General features: G+C 30.5%; 2 protein-coding genes across 6 annotated transcripts in view; one reads left to right on the top strand and one right to left on the bottom strand.

Annotated features, from left to right (window-relative positions):
- LOC101502491 (BRAP2 RING ZnF UBP domain-containing protein 1) overlaps positions 1-5,828 on the top strand; it is a 7,229-nt gene extending 1,401 nt beyond the window's left edge. The window contains exons 5-11 of one of the 4 annotated variants that reach the window (XM_004508416.4): positions 1,063-1,169; positions 1,338-1,593; positions 2,131-2,184; positions 2,500-2,643; positions 2,716-2,780; positions 5,299-5,353; positions 5,439-5,828. In XM_004508416.4, coding sequence (XP_004508473.1) covers positions 1,063-1,169; positions 1,338-1,593; positions 2,131-2,184; positions 2,500-2,643; positions 2,716-2,780; positions 5,299-5,353; positions 5,439-5,600 — 843 coding nt within the window. In that variant the 3' untranslated portion in view covers positions 5,601-5,828. Of the gene's footprint in view, positions 1-1,062; positions 1,170-1,337; positions 1,594-2,130; positions 2,185-2,499; positions 2,644-2,695; positions 2,781-5,298; positions 5,354-5,438 lie in introns of those variants that run through there. The other 3 variants (XM_073363891.1, XM_012718092.3, XM_073363892.1) reach the window with 3 other exon arrangements.
- Positions 5,829-6,759: 931 nt separating this feature from the next.
- On the bottom strand, positions 6,760-16,420 carry LOC101501950 (topless-related protein 4-like). Of its 2 annotated transcripts, none has more exons than XM_004508414.3 (26): positions 16,207-16,420; positions 15,913-16,037; positions 15,631-15,810; positions 15,409-15,522; positions 15,141-15,299; positions 14,873-15,050; positions 14,639-14,768; positions 14,212-14,333; positions 13,201-13,369; positions 12,981-13,090; positions 12,823-12,892; positions 12,619-12,692; positions 12,373-12,468; positions 12,194-12,289; positions 11,216-11,343; positions 10,884-11,118; positions 10,637-10,801; positions 10,449-10,541; positions 10,206-10,352; positions 9,252-9,362; positions 8,987-9,166; positions 8,655-8,783; positions 8,378-8,473; positions 7,852-8,040; positions 7,517-7,683; positions 6,760-7,433 (listed from the first exon to the last, which is right to left on the bottom strand). In XM_004508414.3, the coding sequence occupies exons 2-26, from the start codon at positions 15,990-15,992 to the stop codon at positions 7,235-7,237; spliced, it is 3,417 nt and encodes a 1,138-aa protein (XP_004508471.1). In that variant the 5' UTR covers positions 15,993-16,037; positions 16,207-16,420; the 3' UTR covers positions 6,760-7,234. The 2 variants fall into 2 exon arrangements, with proteins under 2 accessions (XP_004508471.1, XP_004508472.1); XM_004508415.3 differs by having other exon boundaries at positions 14,212-14,330.
- Positions 16,421-25,823: the final 9,403 nt, after the last annotated feature.

Below are 25,823 nucleotides of genomic sequence, written 5' to 3'. Positions count from 1 at the left end.
CGATATTGGTTGGTATAGGTGATTCTGTATATTAATTTAACCCAAATACCCAGCCTTAAAGTATGAGGGGTATTAGGTAGGTGATAGTCTCTTTATGAGAAGCTTCACCATTCATCTTGCACAGATTGTCCAACTATGATATTATCTTGAGGTTAATTTGCATTTAACATATATTGATTTGTCTCCTTTTGTACGGATTCATATGAGTCTGAAAGTTTCTATAACTTAGTTTGACTGAATTCTATAACTTCATAATTATGGCATGTTCTCTTGGGAAGTTGAGAGAATCTTGTAATTTTGTTTGGACGTGTTATTGTCACATTAATACACTTTGCACTCTTTAATTCACAAAATGAATGATGTAAAGGTATCAGAATTTGTTTATAGAAAAAATAATTTGATCTTACATCAGCTCGAACTCTTGTATATAAAGATAAAAGGTGCAACATGATGAAGGAAAAAAAGAGCTCCTATCAATTTTCTCCAACCTAGTATATTAAGCTCATGAACTTAGTCTTACTCTACCATCGAGAAACAAAAGACTATCTTCTCCAAAATTTATTTAGGCATAGTTCCCTTATTGTTGTGTGTGAAGTATTGTCAAACTAAATGAACAAAAATGCATTGAATTTCTGGAAAGGTGTTCCAGGCTTCCAGCCACCCCTTCCAGTTGGAATACCTTGTCATGACTTCACTCCAAACATTAACCTTTCCTTTGGTATTCTAGATATTAAGATTCATTTCTTGTATTTTCCCCCTAATTACTAATTTTAAGTTGGGATGAAGAATTCATTGATCATTCTTACTTTCTAAAAAACGAGGAAGGGAGGAAATTAGACTGCTATCCCTGCAATAATGATTACATATAGAGTGATTTTGTTTGCATTATAACCCAAACTCTTTGTCAGTATTTAATTAATAGTTTTATTGTTTAATGTTGCATTTACTTAAATTTCCTGCACTGGCTACCAAAAGCAGTGGTTTATTTTAAAATACACGTGGAAAGATTCTTATATTAATGGAGAATACTATTGTAAAAAATTTATGATGTTTTTATTATAGGTCTGCCGATTCTGTCAGCAACAGGATGAGAAGCCAACCTGTTTTATTTGTGGAACATTAGATGATGTCTGGGTTTGTATGATTTGTGGATTTGTCGGATGTGGAAGGTAACATATTAGTATCAGTTCTTCAATTTCCACTGATAATAACTCATGTATCAAAGCCCCTGTTTAAACAAAATAAACAAAACAATCACATTTTACTGTTCTTGGTAGGTTATATGCTTTTGTTGTTTGGAAAGACTTTAATACCATTGTTTTTCTTTTTTAATCTAGATATAAAGAAGGACATGCTATCCGGCATTGGAAAGATACTCAGCATTGCTATTCTCTTGATTTTAGAACACAACAAATTTGGGACTATGTGGGTGACAATTATGTCCATCGACTGAATCAGGACCAATCTAAAACTGATAGCAAGTCGGAGGAGATGCGTTTTCGCTGTATGTCTCAGGAAGGGGATTGTGGTACGTGTGAATGTCATGAAGATTTAGAAGTTAGTGGGGCCTTCTTTAACAGCAAAGTTGAAGCGGTATGTTTCTCATGGGAAAGCTTTTCTAAAATGGGGGAGTTAGGGTGTAGCCAACCTTAACAAGTTAACATTACAGTGCTCTTTAAATTAAATCAATGGTAGATGCATCTTTACTTGCTCATTTTAGTAACAACCGTCGGGCTCACTTAAGTTAAGCTTATCCGTTTCTCACAATTTGAACTCTTATAATTTTATTTTATGCTGACCTTAGTTTTGACAGATTAGCCTGAAACAAAAACTTGTGCATCTCTGGTATGATTTTGTTTGCTGTGTAACTAACATTGGGCTTTATGCATAAAACACTCAATACACGTACTGTCATGTAGACATAAAGACTGGCCCATATAGTTATTCTATAAAATGGGGTGAAATGAAATGTCAAATGAATAATCACATGTAATGTCCAACATCGTTTCATGATCTAATGTCACACGTTTGGTTGATTTATTGTATGGTACTCTGTATCTTGCGCTCCCAAAATTTTATTTTATTTCTTCCCATGCATTTTTACTGATTAACTGATAGACATGAGAACAGATTGTGGATGAATACAACCGTCTTCTTACCTCTCAGTTGGAGACTCAAAGACAAGTGAGTTAACTCTGCCATCCTTGAAACTCTTTCACTGAGTGATTAGAATAATTCTCTTAACATGAATATCTGGATTCGGGATATTCGACTATAGATTGTTCATGTCATCAACTTTACCACAAGTTACCAGTTTCTTAAATATCACTGGAAGTGATGTAATTTCTAGTGTGGTTGCTTTCACTTATGATGAAAGGCTTTGGGACAATTCCTATGATACTCTCAAATAATGTGTTTATCTTTTGATGCAATAATAGTATAATACTGATGATGATGTGTTTGTGAAATCTGATTATCTTCATACCTGTTTTATTTTAGTATTATGAATCCTTACTAGTAGAGGCAAAAAGTAAAGCAGAAAGTTCCATATCTGAAGCTGTGGAGAAAGCTACAACTTCTGGAATGCTGGATATCCAAAATGAACTAGAAAAGTGTACAGAAGAAAGAAATGCCGTTGCCGAGGTAACTTTTCTCCTGCATTTTCTTTACTGCTTGCTTAAACTCTGCCATTTAGACATTTCGTTCTGGCCGTAGGTTAATCGCAATCTCATAAAAAATCAAGAAACCTGGCGAAAGAAGGTTAAAGAAGCTGAAGAGAGGTAATGGTAGTACACTTAAGCTACCAATTTGTTTGAGACAAAGTGTGCTTACATAACTTACTAAGAGCATGTTTTTTATATCATTTGGAGCACTAATCGTCAGTTTCCAACGTAAAACTTGTTTTGACTTTAAGTTTGGTTTTCACTAATATCCGTTGGACAAACTCAGTTTTGTTCTAAAATTACGTTTTCATAGAAGGACAAATAAGATATATATATAGGTGGCGTACTCTTAAAATCCATTACACCCATATCTTTATAAAATCCTATTTTTAATATTTATGTAATTTAGATATTTCATTTTTTAATAAAATACAATTAATAATATAATCATATAATAATAATAATAATAATAATAATAATAACTTAAACTAATATTAGAAGGATTGATTTTGAGCACAGCTTTTAACTAATATATATATGGTTCCGTATAAAATGGACCTACAAAAAGATTGGTCCAACATAGATCACTTTTTTTCAACCATTAGATTAGATTATCTATCAAACTTATCATGGGGTAGTTCACACATATAACCCCTTGAACTTTAAAAAATAAAAATCAACTCTATTTCTCTCATTGTACTCAATCACTTTCTCTATTTCTCTCTCTCTCTCTCTCTCTCCCCTAGTTCCGGATTCTTCAATCTGCAACATCATCAAGACATTCTTCAAATCTCTTTTTTTTGTCTATATTTTGCTTTTGTTCCTAGATCATTAGAGATAAAAACTCATGTCTATAGCATTGAGAACAAAGAAGGAACAAAATGTCATTTTTTATCAAAGAGATTGAATAGACCCTATCTTTAATTTAGCACAAAAAGAAGGGTCACTGGAATTGCAAATCTTAATGTTAACAACTATATGATGTTACTGGAATCGTTTATGAAAGGTTATCTAGAGTTTGATACAAAAGATTGGTGGAGATTTTCAATTTTATTGATTTCTTTTTATAAGAAATCAAATTTTCTGGATATAGATTGAGAGGGATGGTGGAGAAAAGTGAAGAAGATGAATTTAGATGAAGTTTTGGTAGTGATAGATTGATAGGTGATGTGGAAGATCACATGTCCAAGAGGGATTACATGTGTAGGGTGTATGGTATAACGGTGAGGATGTGAAAAATTCAAAGGCAAAATTTCGTGGTCCAGCATGAACCAAAAGATGTAAAGGTCCAAGCTAAATGGATCCTATATATAGTGTGAATGGTGATTTTATAAGGAGAGTGAGAGGGTTTAATGTTAGGCATCAGACTTAAAGGAAGGACTGAGATTAAAACTAACTCTTTGCGAGTCACGTGACTGACTCCTCACTCAGTAACTTTTCGGTTTCCCTCTTTCTTATATCTCTCTTACCCTCTGTTTCCTCATGCTCCGTCAAACTTCTCAACGACCTTGTTATCTATGGTCGTTCAAACCTTCTTTCACATACTTACGGTTTCTCTATTTTCTCTCTCTCTCTCTCTCTCTCTCTCTTGTCTTTCACTTTAAATCTGAAATTCCAACTAGATCCATCAGATTAACTTTGAGTTTTGGTAGAATTTGTGCTGCAATTTGTTTTCTAAATATTTACTAGTTCTATAGATATTGCTATTTTGATTCACCAAATGATTAATTTGATAGTCAAAAATTAAGGTTGAAGAAATTATTATATTCCACATTAATAAATGATATAATAGGTTTTGTGAATGTAAAACATATTGGGCATTTTCAATTTAGCTAGAGTAGAGAGGGATGAAGAGCTAGAACCAAGTAAAAGTAAATGCATGTGTATCCATGGGAAGTGGTATGTAGATATCACTGATGTCATGGGGGACGAAACTAGGTGTGGGCAACAAAGAAGATGAATTGATGAAGATTGTCTAAGAAAAGTGGAGTTTTTTTTTTTGTTATAGAGTGGAGAGAATATGCACGTGAGTCATTTACTGAAATGTTTTAATCTCAACCACTTGTTTTGATCGGATGGCCAATAATCAGCCCTCTCACTTTCATGTAAAAATGCTTTTCTCATCAGATATGTCCCTTCTCTTTTATTTATATATATATTATTTTTGAAGTAGATTGTTAATTATTATTGTTATGATTTAAAGTGAACACTTTCATACTTTAGTAGAATTTTGTTGGAACATTCGTTGCATTAATTTGTAACTTCATAAAACTTTTTTCCTATAATAATTTTGTTTTCATTATTTGTTTAATATATTTGTCTAGTCAATATTGCAATTTAAAAAAATTAATATAAACATAGTATTATTAATATTATAAAATATTTATCTTTTTTTGGTAAATACACACTTAAAAGTACTTTTAGTTCTTATGATTCAAACAAATTTGTTTTATAAAATTTAAATGTAAATCATGTTTAATTTTAACTAAATGTATATCTGCAAAATAAAGTTTACAGTAAAGTATATTTGTAAACTTTAATTCAAACATATATTAAAATGTTGGTGAAGTAGTTCTTTTTTCTTCTGTTACTGCCGCACCCTATTCTCAGCACATGTTTAAAAATGATCATATAGGGAAGCTGCATCAATAAAGTCGACGGATGAGCGGATTCTTGATTTGGAGGAACAGGTATTACAACTTCCTTCATTATTTCTTTGTATAGAAGCTTTCCAATTTTATTGTTCTCTAATAGGTTAAATGACTATACAAACAGATAAGAGATATCAGGATTTTTCTAGAAGCACAAAAAACAATTGAGAAGATGTCGGATTCAAATGGAATAAAGGAGGGAACAGTCTTACCAATGATGGCTCATGAACAATCTTCTCCTGCCAAAAGCAAGAGAAACAAAAAGTCTGGTCGAAGGCGGCCTTAGTTGTAATCACAACTAGAATATACAAGTTTTTGGAGGGAATGGCATTGATACAATGTTACTTTGTCAAGAGTCCAAATACATATTCGAAAGTATGGTGATAGGGGTTGTTCACTGATCCTTCTAGTTTTTAAGTAATGAGAAAACGCATTGTAAATTTGAGAATGATATTGGGAGGAAAAGTAAATGAACCTTGGTAAAATGATATTGGGAGGAAAACGCATTCTAATAGTTTTTTGGACTGGATTTCTAACATATTTTAGTTACAATTAGAAAAACTACGATAACTGTTAATTTTAGGGGAAATTTTTGTTAAAAATTTAGTGTTTTTTTTCTCTTTGGTAATGCCTTTTAGTTAACTTATGAGCTTAGTTGAACTGAATTCGCTAAAGAGATTGTTTTTATTAGTTTATCACTTCACACGCTCAAAAAAAAAAAAAGAATAAAGCATTTGCATTTGGTTGGAATAATATTTAGCCAAATTATATTTGCTTTTCAATCGAATTTTAAAATTTAAAGCTCTGTTCTTTTGTTGAGAAAAAAAATGCATTATCAGTTTAAACTTAAGTTTATTAGCTGTTTTTTTACTATTTTCACTCAAATTTTTCTTACTCTTCAATAACTAAAAGTTTAATTATTTTGAAGTGATAAAAACCTAATTAAATAGGTTTGAAAAATTCAATTAAAAATTCTGTAAACCAACATAACATATAGTCTCTTGTAAATCTGTGTTTAAAAAAAGACACATTTTGTTATTCTTTGTTTTTATCAAACAAATATAAATCAAGGACGATGGATGTTGTCATGAGAATCTTAAACAATATATAAAAATAACGGTCAACATTAAAATTTGCCTTGCATGTTGTCACGAGAGTATTAAACAATTTATAACTATCAGTCAACATTAGAATTTGCCTTAGCAATATATTACAATTTATAATTATCAGTCGGCGTTAAAATTTGCCCTCGTTATTTTTAATAAAATTTACATTTTTTTATTCTTTAACAAGTGTCTTCCAATAGAAAAAATCACAATTGAAAACACATCAGTTACAAAATAAATTTTCTCATTTGAAACAATTTTTTAAATTATTTTCAAATTCCATTTTTTCAAAAAACAATAATAAAACATAAAGGTGGAACCTATAACAAATCCATCAACTGAAGCCTCGGTTCCTCGCAAAGATATCTAGAAGATCTCTTGCACCGAAGGTAAAAGTAATAAAAAAAACTGAATATCAGAGTAGCTCACTTTAGCTGGGTGAAAAGAAAAACTATAAACGACTAGTTCACTATATATATAAAGATCTACACATAAAATAACACCCCCCTAAAATGGTAAAACCAAAAAAATTAACAACAATAACCACCCTCCACTCTGCAACGCACCAGCCGATTCTAGACTATGAACTTCTGTAATAATCCTAAATGAGTAAACATACTCCTGCTAATTCCATATAGAATAAATCGATTAGGAACCACTTCCAAGGTGATTGGTTCCATTGATTTATCCTAAGCCTATAAACACAAGTTCCGCAGCTTCCCCTTGCAAGCCGAATGCAGGCACCAGGGGGCGGGACCATATGCATCAAATACACAGTCAAAGGTCCTTAGAGACAGTACTGTATAATGCACCGTCACCTTTGAGGTTGTTCTGAAACAGAGGCGCCTGAAGGAGTGCTAGGACCAGCACCGTTCTCGGTTGGAGGTGGAGAACCCCACCTTCCTTCTGACTCTAGTGGTTCAAGTACATGTACTCCACCATCTGTAAGTCCTAATGCAAATTGATTGGATTCGGAGGGATGTGCAGCAATGACAAGAGGATATACTCTCAAGCTGTAAACAAAAGAGAATGTGAGAAAAGAGAATTACACAACAAAAGATCTTTCATACACCTCTACCATAATAACAAAACGTACCTCGGGTTCGGATGGAGGTAAGCAGTTTGATTTATTCTACATCTTAATCTGAGCGTTGAGGCAGTAAGAACACCAACACTTCCATCTTCAAAGCTTACATATATTGACTGACTATCACATGAATATGTAGCATGTGTGATTGGACCACTAGCTTCCCGAGGCACCCACTGATCATACAAAAATGAAGTTCCAGAATAAGCAATTTTCATTTCTTTAACTATTGATCACGTTGAAATGCAAAAATCAGATGGAGCTAACAATTGAAAAAACAACGTGCTCCAGACAAAAGTATTTTTTTCTTTCATGAATTCAGATTTGTGTATAAACCAGCACACCTGCTTTAGGCATTCCAATTTCGGGGCCTCATATATGGCTATTTGAGTTTCATGAACAGCCAGTAAATGTGTCTGGTCTAAATGAAATTGAACACGAGTATCTGCAAGAGGTGCTGGAGCTCGTCCACTTGGCATTTGCAGGAACTTACTTGCTTGCCTTTCCCATCCATCCGTGCTCCAAACACACAACTATTGAACATGAAATCAGTTAATGCATTCTTGATATCCACTAAATACATGTTAATAAATTCACAGAACGGAATGGCCATTACTAATGCACACATCTACACAGACATATCATGTGAAATATCAGGTAAACACAATCTATTTGAGCGTGTTGAACACATCCGGACTATTTAGGCAAACAAAAGCTATATTTTTACTACAGATGACTTTTTTAGATTTTGGCGACGCTCTCTGGACTAAAATATCCGCAACAAAAGCTATATACTTCCTTAAGGATGTTTTTTAGCTTTTGGTAATGCTCTATTCACATGGCAAAAAGCTACTAGTTAAAAATCCTTACCTGAGAGTCAGCTCCAGATGATACAAGAACATTGAGAACGTGTGAAAAAGCAAGACCGGTGATTCTCTTCTGATGGCCTTTAAGCTTGGTTTTGACCTTCATGGAAACATTTTCATAAAAAAGCCATCAAAATCTTTAAAAAAATCCATCAGTTCACGAAGAGAAACTTATAGCTTTAGGCATCGACAACATAAAAAGAAGAGACTAATACAGTCTTCTAAAAATATCATCAAATTATGAAAAACATAACAGCTTTAGACCTTGAATAGAGCAATACCTCATCCACTCGAACATTATAAATCTGTATGGAAGAGTCATCCATGCCAATTGCAATAATATTGTTATCTTGAGGATGGAACGCAAGAAATGTAGCAGCTGGTGGCGGCGGCATGAAAGTTGTCATAGTCTGCAGTTAAGGTTCAAAGAAATTAATGTAGTCACAATATATAATTGCAACAAAAAAGAATTACGGATGTACTAAAATAAACTATGAAGCTGTATACTACCATCTCACTGACAAGTGTATTTAACCTACTATTGAATAATTCCTCAAATTAGTCCATATTAATTAAAAAAATAGACAAAAAAAACAGAAGAACAGTGGCTTACCTTGAATGTCATCATATTGAACAGGGAGATTTTTCCTCCTGAAGCAGACATAACATACGAGTCATTCTTGGACAGCGCAAAACATGACACAGCCTCCTCTGGGTTAGTATCTCCTATATCATTAGTCATCAATATTCCACTAGATGGTTGCCATAGCTGTGGTTGGAGACTTGCAGTGGCCTGTATAAGAAGTTTTTGTTGATAACAATCTTATGACATTAAGCTCTAATCTTAATGCAACCATGTATTAGAGATGCTTCATTACCTTGCCTGAAGTATTACGGTCATTTTTCTGCCATTTCCAAAGCTTGTGAACAGCATTTGCTGCCAATGCTAAAATTGCAACCCCTTGATTTGTATAAATTAACCTAGAAACCTGAAACAATATTTAACAGTTGAAAGATACTCAAGTTTCTAAAACACTCAAGCTGTGTAACGCTTATAAACATGTCCAATTTACTTTCTCTCGAAACTTGCATCATGTCTGTGTTAGTGTTTCAGGAGGTCAATCTAACTTGCCTTTTGATTATTTTTTTTCTGCTAATGTATGCCAACTAATACTCAACAGCCTGCAAATCAAACAAGGGAAATGCCGCATGCAACAAGCCAATTATTAATCAGAATAATGGTCTCAGTTAGGCCGATTATAGACGGCAAAACCTCCAAAACAAGCAGTTGTTTGGCGGTTACACTGTCTAATATAATTGTGAAAAGTGACTCAAATCTTGCAGTATATTTTATGTATCTATAGCCTGTACTGTCGTAGAGATGGATTCCCCTCTTTTCATCTCTTATGTTTCTCCTAAAAATTCATATATGTTTATAATGGCTACAAAATAAGAAACTGTCCAGTACCAGCCATTGCCATCTGTGAAAATATAATATGACAATGTTCCAGTTTTTGAGTAAATTTCGATATTCAAATTACTTTTAAAAAAAAAAAAGATAAAGGGAAGAAGAATATCCAAGTAGAAAAGAACTTGAACACACGACATGCAATTTGCAAACAGTGATATTCTATAGGCAAAATATATGCCATACACTGCACATGCAACATAACAGGTTAATAATTTATTGAATAGTGTAATTATTTTGCTGAAGTTGTAATTCAATAGGGAAGCAGAGCATGCACTCATTGATGAGAATAGAACATTTATATGACAGCTTCACATGCCGAAAGAAAATGAAGACCATACACAATTTTAGTATCAGAACATACCCTCATTGATGATAAACCATCGGGAAGTTTCAAGGAGCGGCACTGTGACGGTTCACTAATTTCAGTTAGCTTCCATATCCGAGATTTATCCAAAGATTCATCAACAATTCTGGGTTTGACATCAGCTAAACTTCGAGCATCATTATTCTACAAATAAAAAGTAGTACATGATTAAATACAACCCCAGAAAAATGCCATCCACATTCATTGACAAATTAATAAAAGATATGTGGAAAAACTCACAATCCCAACCATGGCTGCTACTGGAGGAGTTCTATCAGCAAGGCTTGTTCCAACAGTAACATTGTTAGAAGGAAAAGCGCCAATAGAAGGTGCCTGAATTAACATGGAGGATTGAAAAGATGCACTTGCAGTAGATCAACCATAAATTAAATTTGATAATAAAAAAACTACGAACAAAACTTCAATACCTTCACAACAGCTGCAGAAGCAACTCTGGAAGCATCAAATGTACGATTCTCTACAGTCCGAAGCAGCCTAATACCTTCTGTATTTGCTAAAATTTTGACTCCATTGTCACTTGTGGCGATGGCCAAAAGTATTCCTTCCTTGTTAAATCTAATACACGGAGAAGCCTGCAAGTTTCAAAGACATGTATTACTTTAGAATGAAGTTATCAAATCATCAGAAAAACAACCCAGCCAAACTAATAATCACCAGCAATCCACCATCTGCATCGATACTTGTCAACAAGCTTGTATTATCCATGTCCCAGAATTTGACCATAAACTCATCACCAGCAGCTAAGAACCTATTCTTAGTAGTATCAAATTGCACAACGCCAACAGATCTCTTCCCAAGACCATGATATGTCCGTTTCACTGCTCCTTCACTTTCATTCCATTCCACTAGAAATGACTCCCCTTCTTTATTTGTTCCACACGAAAACAATCTATGAACCATATATGGATAGGAAGAAAATATTTAAACCTCAAGTTCAAGCACTAAACCAAATGAGGGAGATGGAAAGAAATAAAAAATGTGTCAACCTTGTTCCATCAGCGCTATATGACATTGTGGTAGATGAATGGCCAGGTGCATCATAGTCAACCCTAGAACCCATGTTATCATACAGCCATGCCTTTATTTTTCCATCAGTTGCAGTTGAGAAGATGAACTGCAGGGCCAAATCAGAAGATAGTTGGAAATTTTACAAGAACTCAAGCATGATATGTGAACCAAATTAAATTAAAAATTGGAATGAAAATATCATTTTCTTCTCAACGTCAAAGGTATCCACCAATGAAATACTACAACGACAAGCTTCCATATGAAAATATAGTCATGCCATTATTGACCAAGCATAACCACTAAATGGATCGTTGGAGTTGACATATCCACAATTTATAACCTGAATAGAGCTTGCAAATCACACTTTACGCTAAATAGAGAAAACCGGCTTGCAAATTACACTTTATGCACATAATAGAGAAACATTGACTTAGAGAGGAACTTCTTTGAATTGGATTGCTTACATTTTATCTAAATAGATATTTCTTTACTACTTGCACACACATACTCCCCTCCGAATAAATAAAAAAACACAAGCACTTACAAAAACTAAGTTCAAGTTAAAATAAAGAACATTTACTACCTTATCCACACTCAGGTTGCATTAAAAAAAGCTCACGACTATAAACACATCATCCACAACAAACAAATTGAATGAACATAATTTTTAGATAACTAATAGTCTGCATGTAAGCCTGTTTTTGAAAACAAAATATTCATATAGATAAAATCTATGTGAAAAATGTACAAACGTTGACTTATTCATAACCTTGTGACTTCGCCTGTTCCTTGTGAAGTTGAGCAAGATTGCTGCTTCAAAAGTAACTGAATAATTTCTCTTAGTATATGACCGTTTCTTGCACAGAACTTACCTTTTTATCTTTTTTGCTTGTCTAGTCCCTCTCAGTTTAGACATTGGATTTGATGAATACTCACATATAGATATAAATTATTACCTGAATACTTTCTTTGTGATGAGGGCATACAGAATATACAGGTGCTTCATGACCCTCAAAAGTATATTGCTTTGCACCAGTAACGGCATCCCATACCTGGAAACCTTCAACTGTTAAAAATGGTTTTATTTTATATTTATTTAGATCTATTAAAGATTAAATATATATGGTAAACCAACCTTGATGACCCTATCCTCTCCGCATGTTACAACACAAAGCTGTTTATTTGGATAAGAAAAAGCAAGATCATTGACACTCCCAGCATGAGCCTCGATCTGAGCCACAAAAACTAAATAAGTAGCTATATATCAAGAATATAAGTTATGGGTCTTTTTCTTTCAATGTATGGATAGGAGATAAATGGGAAGATGTAATTTAACAGACAAATAATGAACTCATAGAAAATGAACTTGAGACAGACAAACCTCTAGGTGGTTTCTCAGATCATCCCCGCCATGGTAGGAATATATGTGGACAATATGTTTAGAATAAGCAACACCTGGAGTATCAATAAGGATAAAGCAAACTTTAGAACTCCTTTCAAATTTGTACATAAAGGCAAAAATATCACGAGAAATATTCAGTGAATATGAGAGAAAACAAAGGAAAATAAACTCAGTATAACATACTGCAAAGTGTTCCATCAGGACTCCACACCACACGATTTACTGAGGCTGTGTACTCATTGGAAAGGGACGCCTATATAATAATCAAGGAATTAATAATTACACCACGTGAAAAGGTGTCTTAAAAAAAAGGCAATAAATAAGCATTTCGAGAGCCATACTTGTAAAGCCACTGAGCATGCTCCAAGTTCCCAAACCTTAAAATTTCTATGTGCAATCCTTTCACGACTACCTATATCCCACACCATGACATCGCCCATGCTTGTTCCAACTAACCATCAACAGATAAATAAATAGATAGGTAAATAAAATCAATTGGTCAAAACATATAGAAATGTAAGAAATTATTAGGATGTTTCAAATACACAGAAATAAGCTTACCAAGAAGTAGAATTTGCTGAAGTGGATGGAAGTCCATACTTTTGACGATTGAACCTTGGTTGAGAGTCATCACAGGAGTCTTGGGCAAGTCATCAGAGGAGTAGGAGCTCTGACCATGGTTCTGGCTTGAGTACGCAACAGGAAGCAAATTTACTGGTAGATTATTGACCTACATAAAAATATATAAACAGGGCTCAATTATATACAATGAACCAATACTCTAATCAGCCGGTACATGCTACATTTGAAGATGTGAGGGGGAACCCTGAGAATTTAAAGTTGAAAAACAAAATGCCTTACATTGCAAGACAAAAAATAAAGACAATTTAAACACAACTTGAGTAGAAAGACGCATCCACTCAAACTGCCTTAGAATAACAACACATACTAATCCACCCAAAGTAAACTATATGAATCATCATTTCCCAGCTAAAGTATAAAGGAAAATTATATTCCCTACATAAATGCAACTTATTATTTTCTGGAATTAAAATAATTCTGAAAAGAACCATCAAAAGACACTTGTTTCAGTTGACTTCCCAGTTTGCATTGGAACTAATATACAAAATGTTTTTCCAAAACACATTTTGAGAAGGGTTTTAAGTTATGAATAATGAAGGAAAAAGCTAATGCAGTTTTATAGCAAATAAGCAGAATAGGAAAACACAAAACTGAAGATATATCTAGGCAATTGTGAAATGAAAATTTAATTTTGTCTTCATAATTTCACAATTCAAGAATCAATATTGAATCATCAACTGATCAGCATAAACATGTATAACAACATTCAAAATCAAAGGAAAAATAGGAAGCAAGACAGTAACAAGATTCAAACTTTCTTTTTTAAATTATGTTAATCCAAACATGCACTAAAGCTCATAATAACATGGCTAATTATGATTTGGCACATTAGCACTATGACATTAAGTCTAATAACATATAATACCAAGAATAAACTTTTATGTTTGAATAGAGCAAGACAAATTAGCAAATAGAATGGAAGTACTGTACTTCATCTGATATGCCAAAAGGTCTTGTTCTCTTCATTACATGATCTGAATCTGCAGTTTGATAGTCCATAGCTGGGTTATTGGAATTGGAAGGAGGAGTTCTGGGGCGCTTCAAAATAGCTGCTACAGTGGCAGAAGTAAAAAAGCCAAAAGGACAAAAGAAAATCAGTTTGGTTAAATATGAAGTGTTCAATTCAACTTCATTAAATGATATCATAAGCTAGTTGCTACCACTCTATATAAAAATTTCATGATTTTCTCAGCTTTATATATCCTTAGAGCTGCTATTTCAAATTACAAGAATTTGATCCATCCCAAGTGTTCATATTGATAATTGATAATAACAATGCATATCATTATCAAGCATGGAACTGATGTTATTTCTCAGACCATGTGTTACCAGAAATACTTATTTGTTGCGACATTACCTGCATTATTAGCTGTGGTCAAACCTATAGGTCCTACTCCTGCAGAAGCTGAAGGGTGTGGAACTGGAGAAGGGTTCGCCATCCATCCAGCAAGGGATGTCGGAAGAGCACCTGGGGTGGGCTGAAAAGGCTATAAGAGGTAGAGTTATAGTAGGTGTAAAGTTATAACAATTAACAAGTCTACATGAGCATTACTAGTAAAACACATGTCATATCGTGTTGTTTAACTCTTACCCCATGAGCACTAAGTGGTGGGAAACCTCCAGCCTTTGGGACACCACCCATTAAGGGATTGGTAACAGGGGATGGGGCCCGCGCACCATTTGGTTGCCCACAACTATGGTCAACAAAAAGGGTCTTTATGTCAGGGTTAGGCCTTGGGTTCTTACAAAGTTGATGCTGCCAATTTAAACTGCAAGTCAACAAATAAATAAAAATGTAAATAACATCAAACTTAACACTGAATAGATTATACAAACATAGATCAGATTATTTTAACAACCTCTGATTGATTAGAGTCCGCAATCTGGAGTTCTTTAGGGAAGGAAACTGCAACTTGTCGCGAAACAAAGGGTTAGCTTCTATTAGTTTCTTCAGTTCAGCAAGCATTATTCCTCTAGCAGATTTTGTATCCCCATACTTAGATAGCTGTTCATTGTGTCTGCAAATTCATAAAGAAAAAAATGTCATAAGACCAGGAGAAAAAAGAACATAAAACAAACGAATAAACCCAGGCATCAAAACATATAATATGATGGTACTCTCTAAACCTAAAATTATCCAAGGTCAACAACTGTGTGATTTCCTTAAAAAGCTCTTCATTAAATGCTGCAAAAACTTTCAAGTCCTTCACTAAAATATCCACAGCTTTAGCTCGATCTTGCCTGCAACATTTGTTCATATTTAACATCAAAATCAATAACAGAGAAAATGGCAAAGCAGCAAGCAAATTAGAAAAAGAGTAACACAGCCAAACATCACAAGTAACCTACTTGTCTAACGCTTCTAGATACTTCTGCTTCCGTATCTCAAAGAAGATCTTCATTGAGTATCTATTGTCATCCACCTTCGTAAAACCAGACAAGTACTTCTCCACCTCATCCCACTCCCCATTTGTCACCATATCCTCGAAATACCTCATATTAAAGAAAAATCCCGATTCTTGCTCCAACCTTCACGTTCCCAAATTCACATACACAATATGAAAATTGCCAAATTAAATAAATAAATAAAAACCTAAAATAAATTCAAATTATACGAAACTATAAGCATACCTATGAACAGACTCTTTAAATTTCTCCTCATCGAGAAACTGAAGTATAAGAAAAACCAGTTCTCTGCTCAGCGAAGACATGACGGTGACGTCTGAAAGATCAAGAACCGAACAGATCAACAATACCTGAGCATAGAAACAATGAATTGAACAACGGATACATAAAAAAAAAATTTAAAAACTGCGAGTACATCCAAATATGTATAAACGAAGATATCAAAATCACGTGTAGAAGTAAAATTGAACGGAAAACAGCGGTAGAAATGAAGAAATGCGACGGCGAGGGAGGTCTGACCTAGCAGAGATTCGTCGGCACAGATCGAGAGGCGTCGAAGCAGAACGAGAATGGCGAGGAAGGGTTTCAGTATTTTCTCGCTCTACTTTCTCTCTAGCTTTTCACGTAATGGAACTCTTGTGGTTGAGTATTTATACAAGAAAGAAAAAAAAAAGGGCTAGGGATTTGGAGATGGAAAAAGAGAAAACCCGGAAAGAGAGAGAGAAAGAGAAGAAATGTGTGAAGCGACGAAAAAATGGATTCAGACAGTTTAAATAGCGTGAGCGATTACGATATGAGATGGAATCAGGGCCTGGTTAGATAAGGAGATCGATAAGTTGTTTGATAAGAGGAACTGCTTATACATGTTTTACATAAGTTGGTTAGTTTATCGATAGTGTGATACGATGCGGCCTATCAGGAGTCATTAATATGGCTAGATTTGGATTTATTATCGGCTGGCGAGGTGTTGCGGGGTTTTCAAACATGCGGTAATTTATTACTGTTTGCTAAATTTTGCTGTGAGCCAGCATTTACCTGTGGATTTTCATCCATTTATTTATTTAACATTTCTTTTTATAATTATTTATTTTATTTAAAATTTAAAACTATTGTGATAATTTTCTTTATACAGTTTTATTTGTTATCTATTAAGTTTCCCTCTCTTTGTCTTTTATTATGAAAAATTTAAGGTAAGTTATAAAATATGGTGGTCTAGTCTACAGTTTAAAATATTTTAAACTTATATTTATTTCTTTTTAATATCTTTATTTGTCTTTTTAGCTAAATTTCTTTATGTGTTTTTATTAGGTAGACAGTTCGACTACATTCTTATAAAAAAAATATTTTTTATTTTCTCTGTTTTTTATTATTAAAAAAATTTATTGTATGTTTATAAAGAAAATTAGGTAAAATTAATCAAAAAAGTTGATTTACTAAAAGAGACACATGTATATATATATACCTTTGTTTATTTTTTGTGATTTTTTAACCTATTAAACTATCTAGAAGTAGACAACCTAAAATTTATTCATGAGTTAGTCGACTATTAAATAGAAAATTATTACAAAAATTTGATGAAAAATATTGTAGAAATATTAATATTACAAATTGAAAAATTAATTAAAATTATTTATAATAAATAATAAAAAATATAGATTTTTTATATTAAGGAATGGACGGGAGTATACTAATTATATATATATATATATATTACTGCGAGTGGAATTAGAACATTCAACTTTGTTATTACTCTCTTTTTTATTTATTAAATCACTCTACTCTTTAATTCTGATATTTTCATATTCCAAGAAAAATCATTACTTACTTTTTTTTTTAATTGATTGATCAAATAGGAAAATATTTATTACATTATAAATTATAATATTTTACTTTTTTTTATGCAGTCAGATAACATGTTATCGTATTAGAGTGGCTCACTTGGTAATGTTTTAAGAAATTGATTTTGGTTGGTTGGCCACAATTAATTGGTCCATAATGTGCCACTCCATACTTAAGCAACTTTTGCTCCAACTATTAGATTTTTATGCAACTTTTAAAACAATTTATATATTTTTTTATTTACACTCGAATTATTTTTAATTATAAAATAATAATTGACATGTTATATAAAAAATGGTCATGTAAAGACACTTGTTAAAGAAATAAAAAAGAAAATAAATAATAGTTTTTAAGTAAAAAATTATATTTTTTACAATTTTAAACTATGAATTACATAAATTTTAATACATTCTTTTTATATTTAAATTTTTAACAAATATCTTAACATTTCCTTAAAATAAACTAATTGACAGATCGGGAAATGGTATATGTTTCTCTTTGCAATTTGATTCGTCTTTCTCTTTTCAACTTTCTACTAATAAAGAAGATTTAATCACTTGCACGAATATAATTGACAAAAAATTTCAAATATGTTAAATAAAATATAATAAAAAATGTCATCTTTTAATATCTAACTAAAGTTACACAAAATAATATCTCTCATTCTCCCTTAATTTCTCCAATTATTTGAGAAGATATCACTCAACACCGTCATTGTCTGATCTATCTCAACTCTTCCTTTCTCTTGATAGATCTCCTTCAAGCAAAGGCATTGGTGATGATGGTGCTCGTGGAGGAAGATGTGATAACTCAAATTCTATGATCCTCCATCTTTTGTTATTGGTTTATAAATTTGTTAAGTTCTGATTTGAAATATTTGGTTTAATGAGTTAGGTTATGATTTTTTGCACTGTTGATTGTGTTCAGCATAGTGTTTTCTCCATTATTGTTATTTTCCCCCTTATTTCCTTCTTCTATAGGATGGTCAATTAGATGATTCTAAGGCATTAAATTAATTTCCAATGAAACAGTATCTAAGGTGCGTTCCATCATTTGGGAACTTAATTAAGCTATTTTACTTTACTAAAACATTTTCTTCTTTCATTTCTTAAATTTAGTATTAATTTTTTTAAAACAAATGTGTCTATATTAATAAGAGATTTTTAAATGAGCAATTAGCTATATAAATGAATATTAAAATATGTATTATTAAAGTTTTAAAAATACTTTTTATAATATTTTTAAAATGTAAAATAAAATGACAATTTTCAAAAAATTGTTTTAAAAAAAAAAGTGGTCTCTAATCATTTTTATGGTTGAACATAAGGGGTTTTTTATTGTTGTATTGAATTAAAAGCAATCACACAAGTGGATTAAATATCACATATTCAACTAAAACTTTAATCGATTAGATATATGTATCATCCCACTAATATAGTATTCAACATCTATTTTATTTTATCTAATATTAAATTCTTTATGGAATTTGATATACCAACACTTCTATATTATTCTATCTATGACAACTAAAAAAATAACATTTGGCATCCAATCTTTTTTTAGATAACATTTCAGTGTAAAACAATGAATAGACCAAACTTGAAAATTTTCAATTTCAAACAAATTGGAATGGAAGAGAAAGACACGCTAATGGCTCTATTTTCAGAAGAGGAAATAAATAGGGTTGTTTGGAATAATGACAATATTAAAAAATTTGGAAAGAACAAGTCTCGTTCAGTTGATCATTAAAGACTTTTGAGAGGTTATCAAAGAAGACGCTGTTAGGCTCATGGGCAAAATTCCATGCAAGCAAAAGAATTGTGAAATGGGAGATAGTTCACTTGTGTTGCTAATTCTTAAAGAAGGAAAATCTCCAAAAGATGGGGAAATATAGATCTATATCATTAATTGGGTGCTTGTATAAAATATTGGAAAGCTTATTGGGGTTTGTGAAAAGTGGAGGAATTAGATTGTATAATATTTGAGATCAGCATCAATCTCAATTCTGGTCAATGGAAGTCTAACTTAAGAAATGAACTTAGAAAAAGGATTGAGAAAATGTGGTCCCCCTATCCCTTTTTGGCTGCAGTAGAAGGTTTGCATGCATACTAAATTAGTAGAATTGAGACACTTTGAAGGAGATATATTTGGATCAAGGAATACATCTATTACATTTACAATTTGTTGATGACATGTTTCTTAATCATATTACCATTCTTGATTTAAATAATTGATAAGAAATAAATGAATAAAAATAACTTGAATATTATTATTGAAATTAAAGAACAAATTATATTAATGATTAACATATATAATCAATTAGATAAATATTTAATTAATACAAAATAACTAACTAACTAGTATAACTAAATAATCAATTTAATTACTTAGTCAACTAAAATATGTAACATATATTAAGTCATCTAACAAATGGAAGGACCGAAATGGGAGAATGAGTATACCATGAAGGCAGTGTTACATTTATTTGAGCTAGTGTCGGGTGTTAAGGTAAATTTCTATAAAAGCAGGCTAATAGGAATAAATATACCCTTAAAGTTGGAAAAATGAGACAACAATGGTGTCAAAATGCAGTGCGCGGAACTTGGATTCAATTTTTTGAGTGTCGCTATAACGTACCAATTACCATGTTGTTGGAGTACAGTGGTAAAATGTTCCAGATCTAAGTAAAGTGAGCAATGTTTGACTCTTAACAATTTTGAGTAATTTTATTTTTAGTGTGAAAAAATGTGGATTCAAAATTGCAAATTACAATCACCTAGAATTCAATACAAGGAATATGGTAGTGGAAAACAAGCAGCTTTACCAACGCACTAATCGAATTATAGTTATTCATTCATGTGACAAACATTATGGCTCCTTCACGTCATCACTAAATCGGCCACTAGCAAAATAGTTATGCCTTAGAGTTAAGGAACTTCCCATTGACGATAGTGTGTTATGTTCACAACATCATATCATAATCCTACTAAACAAAATTTTGATTTAATCAAACAATCTCAACAACAACAAAATTACTTAATAAAAAAATCTTATATTTTAATATTTTTAAAATTAAAACATATAAATTTGTTTAAAATTTAATATTGTCTCAACAATATTAAATCAATTGAAAAAAAAAATATTACATGACATTAATTATATTAATTTATTGATTTTTTGACTCAATATATTAATTTAGTAATATTATGTTAAAATTTAAAAAAATTATTTTAAATCCTATATTAAAATTTATTTTAAGCTTCCACGTGTGTTGAAACGACTCTAGTTATGTTGATGGGAGTATGGATGATGCAGAATAAATATGGTAATTGTTGGAAGTTTTTGGAATGGTGGGTATGAAATTATGTAAAGAGACTTAGCATTTGATGTCAAAATGTAAATGTACAATTTAATCTGTACGATGTTTTACATATTGTTAACATGTCTTTGTGTTAGTTTATGTCAATGAAGAAACTTTACATTCTCTAGAAAAATCAAATATCATTTCAACCACTTTTATAGAGAAATAAAGAATGAAAATAAACGCTTCTTAATATTTCCGTCGGTGAATTGTAGTTTGTGTGTGGTCATGGTGTAGCTTTCATAAAAGTGTACCGTTTTTTATATTAAAATAAATAAGTGAGTGAGGTCTCAAGAACTTTTTAAATTGAATAAAGTGTAACACTTCAATGACAACTAATTTCATCCACCAGCATCTTTTTTTTAAAGAATATAGTGGTAAATTTAGACTAAACATAAAAAGAGAGTTATCTTAAAGATGATTATGTTTTTGGTTGAGTTATAAGTTGGAATTTGAGACACCTCAATATATTAAAGATATCAAAAGTTATAGAATTAATAATTCGGCTTAATTGCAGTTTTGATTCCCTTATTTTAACTTAATTGCGAAAGTAGTCCCCTCATTTTGTTTCTCTCCAGTTTTGGTCTCCCGAGCAGAATTTTAGTCCAAAATTTGATGAAATTTCATTTTTTTTTTTTGCATTTATTTAAGTCACACAATGCCTCAAGATCTCATTTGCAATAATTGTACTTGAAATATATTATCATAAATGGTGTAGTACGGCTTTAAAAACTAAAATTTCATTAAATTTTGGACTAAAATTCTGTTTTGGAAACCAAAACTGGAGAGAAACAAAATGGAGGGACTACTTTCGCGATTCAGCTAAAACAGGGAAACCAAAACTACAATTAAGTCTAATAATTCTGTTTGCTGGATGTAAATTCTATAACTTTTATCAAGTATGCATAATTTTTATGAAAAAAGTTTTAAAATGACTGTTTATTTTAATGCAAAATGACTACTCTCTTTTTACAAATTATAATTCTTATATTCACATTGAATGAAAGTGATACATAATATTTGTGCTATATATATTTAAATAAATTCTTATTGATACGTTCGAAAGAAAAAAAAACATTTTGATAAGAGCTAATAATGTCCTACATAATAATACTTGCATGTGATGACATGCTAATATTGAGACATTGTTGACTTCAATAATTTAAGTTTTCTTTAATTTAGTCTTAATCCTGTTATTTTTTTAGGAAAAATTGTATCGATAATTTATTGTTCAATTGAAAAATAAGTAAATTAATTCAACTTATTTTTAAAAGGGCTAAATAGCAATATATTAAAAACAATTCTTAGTACGAAGAGAAACCAAATATTACAACAAGCACACATAAAGCATTGTGTCTCCATCTCCCAACCAACACAAAAGGACGTTTAAAACAAAAATTAAAAAGGAATGTAACTCAAACACGTTTAATGGTAAAGGTACCAAAAATTAAAATTATAAATAAAATTCATATATTTTGCTTTAATCTACTCTGAAGAGATTTATTACACTTTCTCAAAAAGTTTTAAAATGTTGAATTTGAAACAACCGAAAATAATAGAATTACACATCTTTCACATACACCACCACACACATGACAACAAAATAACAGAGAACTTCAAAATAAGTTAAATATTATTTCAACATGATACATTAACTAAAATGCAATAACCACTTATCTCAACCTTTGGTTTCTTTTTTTTCTTCCTCTAGATTGTATATTTTCAATTAAACATATGTAGGGTCTTATCTAATACTAAATGATTTTAATTTATATACATCCTCAATATAAAATTTATTGTCATTGTCAATTAATTGTAATTAAATCTTTATAAATATTTACATTTAATCGTAGTTATTTTTAAAGCTACATATAGTTTTAATTTGTTGACGGTATATTATTTTATTATAAAGAAAAAATAGTGTAAACTTTTTATATTTATAATATATAAATTAAATTAAATTCATTAAAAAATTAAACACTAATATTCTCTAAAGAATAACATGCATTCATAGAAAACGATGTATGGCTTAAACGCTAGAGAAGAATCAAAAGATGGAGTTAACCATGTCAATGTCAATAATGGACCCCAACAAAGAAACGTAGAAAGTAGAAACACATGTAAACACCTAAATTATTCAATGTGAAATTTTGCCCAAAAAACAATAATGAAGACACAGGAACTTCACAAAAAAGGCGAGTGAGCATTGTATCAACTACTCGCACAAGTAGGAGATCCCACCCATACAATTTATTTTTTTGATAAAACACACACCACTTGTTTTTTCTTTTTTTGGTAGAAAACACACACCACTTGTTTAGTTGTTAACATCAATGGGTCTGCTGCATATTTATTTACAAAATAGAAACTAATTAATTATACAGGCGTGTGACAGACGTCTATTTAAATTTAAATTGGATAAAGGTGGAGAAATGCCAAACAAACAAAATAAAAGAGAAAGTCACACTCGATATATCGCCTCGTGTATATCTCGCGATAATTACATAGTGGAAAGGAAAAGACCGTCTCGGTTTATCTCCCGTCATTGTCTCGCGAGGAAACAAACGCACGTCGATTCACTGTGACGCAAGACATTTTAAACGGTTCAAATCAGGTCGCTTTTGTATTTATCTAGAAACAAGAAGCTCCATTCACATGTAAAGCTCCCCATTATTAATAAACATAACTGCTACTTTTTCATTAATTTATTCTAAAATTTTGCTTTTAGTTTTTTTATTATAAAATTATTTAATTTGTATAGCAACTGTGAAAATATTTTTTATATTATTATTAAAATATTATAATTTTTTTACTTTTATTATAATTATATTAAAAATTACAATTTTAAATGAGTGTAATGTGTTGAAAATGTAAAAAATACATAGTAATTATATTTTTATAGAAATTGTTGAGAAATATGATTAAATCCAATAAATTAAGATAAATAATAATTTTAGAATTGACGGATAAAAAAATTGATTACAATAAGTATTGCATATACTTATATAATGATTTTAATGTAATTAGAGATTAAAGGTGATAGAGTGATTGTTTAAAACAATTTTATACTATTATTAATCATTTTCATTCAAGCTATCATATTATATTGTGCATAATTTGACACTAAGTGCATCCCCTTTATTCTCATATAATTAATATAACCAACTTGCAAATTGTTTTTTTTTATGTGAACAAAGTGTGTCTTTAATATTAATGATGTAGTTGTATAAAGCTTTAATTGTGTCACGTCATAATAAAATAGAAAGTGATTATATATAATGTCAAAATTTAAGAGTATGTTTATGTGATACTTTATATGATAAGATGTTATTTGAAGGAGTGTAATTATTAGTCTAATTTTTTAGATGTAATTTGACATTTTTATTATATATATATTGAAAAATCTAATATGAATAATAGTTTGTTATGAATGAGTATTTGAACAAATTTAAAACTCCAACAATCACGACGTGATCATATTTTAAAAGTGACGTTAATGATTATCTTTATTTATATGATTTATAAAATATTGATTCGATAAAAATAAAAGAAAAATAAGTATCTTGTATTAAGATGACATCAATCATTTTATTGTTTTATAAAAAAAGATAAAGAGGATTATAAACTATTACTTCTAAAAAGTAATGGCGATCATCTTTACCACATCATATTATTTTTAAATATTGATATACGATAAATAATTTATAAATGTAATCCACTATAAAACTTACTATATATTTAATGAGTCATACTAATAAATATAATTTTGAGTAAAAAATATCATTTTTTACAATTCTCAAGTGTCCTAAAAACACTTGCTAACATTTTCTAATAATTTGTACGTATTTCATCTCTTATAATCTAATTATAGATAACTTCACAATGATATTACTCTTGCAAGTTTTAAATGATAATTAAATACCAGAAGTTATAATTTTTTAAAAACATGAGTAACTTTTTTTAAAACAGAATTTTTGTAATAATTTAAAAGAAACGCTTGTTTGATTCAGTAAAAAAGGTAAAATGTAGTAGTAAGTGAAATTATTTGAAAGAGATTAAATTAAAAAAAATGTATACAAAACCTTAATATTCCCTTTTATATATGTATATATATATATTGATATCATATTTACATGATAAGAAATCTGTATTCACATTTAACTCTATAAAAGTTTTTGATGTAAGATTTTTAATAAGAGAATAGTTTGTTTCATTAGAACTATTTTTTTATGATTGTAAGATTTTCATAAGATTTTTATATATACATGATTGTAAGATTTTTTTATTTTAGTATAATTCTCTAAAAAAAATAGTTATTTATTTATTTATTATATTTTATGTTTAATAATATTTTAGAGTCTTTGTAAATGATAAGTGATTGAGTTGATGTGTCAAGATAGTTAGGATTTCAAGTTAATTATGTTATATCTTGCACTTTATTTCAACTTAAAAAATACTCATAAAACTAAATTAAAATATAGGCTAAATATACTCTGCGATCTCTTAACTTAATTTCAGTTAACGTTTTAGTCGTTTATTATTATTATTATTATTATTATTATTATTATTTTCCGATTAAGTATTTTATTTCAATTTTAAGTGACAATTTGATCTTTTATATTTTAAAATGTCAACAATATTATTACTTTTTTTACAAAAATTAAAAAAAATTAATCAAAATTTTTAAGCAAAATCCATAAAATTAATTATCATCTTCAATATAATTCAAATTTTATCATATTCATAACTTAAATATTTAAACAAACTCATATTTTCATTATTTATTTGATGTTGTTGGAGATGAAAATATGAGTTTATTTGAATATTTGAGTTATTCATTTGATAAAATTTGCATTATATTGAAGATGATAATTAATTTTATGGGTTTTGTTTGAAAATTTTGATAATTTTGTTTTTATTTTTGTAAAAAAAAAAA

Source organism: Cicer arietinum, chromosome 7 (assembly GCF_000331145.2).
Source record: "Cicer arietinum cultivar CDC Frontier isolate Library 1 chromosome 7, Cicar.CDCFrontier_v2.0, whole genome shotgun sequence".
Classification (NCBI taxonomy): domain Eukaryota; kingdom Viridiplantae; phylum Streptophyta; class Magnoliopsida; order Fabales; family Fabaceae; genus Cicer; species Cicer arietinum.
The sequence above is the reverse complement of the archived record's forward strand: the minus strand, read 5'-3'. Positions and strand labels throughout refer to the sequence as shown.

Excerpts from the sequence above, each read along its gene's own strand:
- LOC101501950 (XM_004508414.3), bottom strand. The coding sequence starts at position 15,992 with ATGTCTTCGCTGAGCAGAGAACTGGTTTTTCTTATACTTCAGTTTCTC. Across the intron at positions 13,091-13,200 it reads TCAGCAAATTCTACTTCTTG|TTGGAACAAGCATGGGCGAT; the intron begins GTAAGCTTATTT and ends GTTGATGGTTAG. Across the intron at positions 8,041-8,377 it reads CATCTGGAGCTGACTCTCAG|TTGTGTGTTTGGAGCACGGA; the intron begins GTAAGGATTTTT and ends CATGTTCAATAG.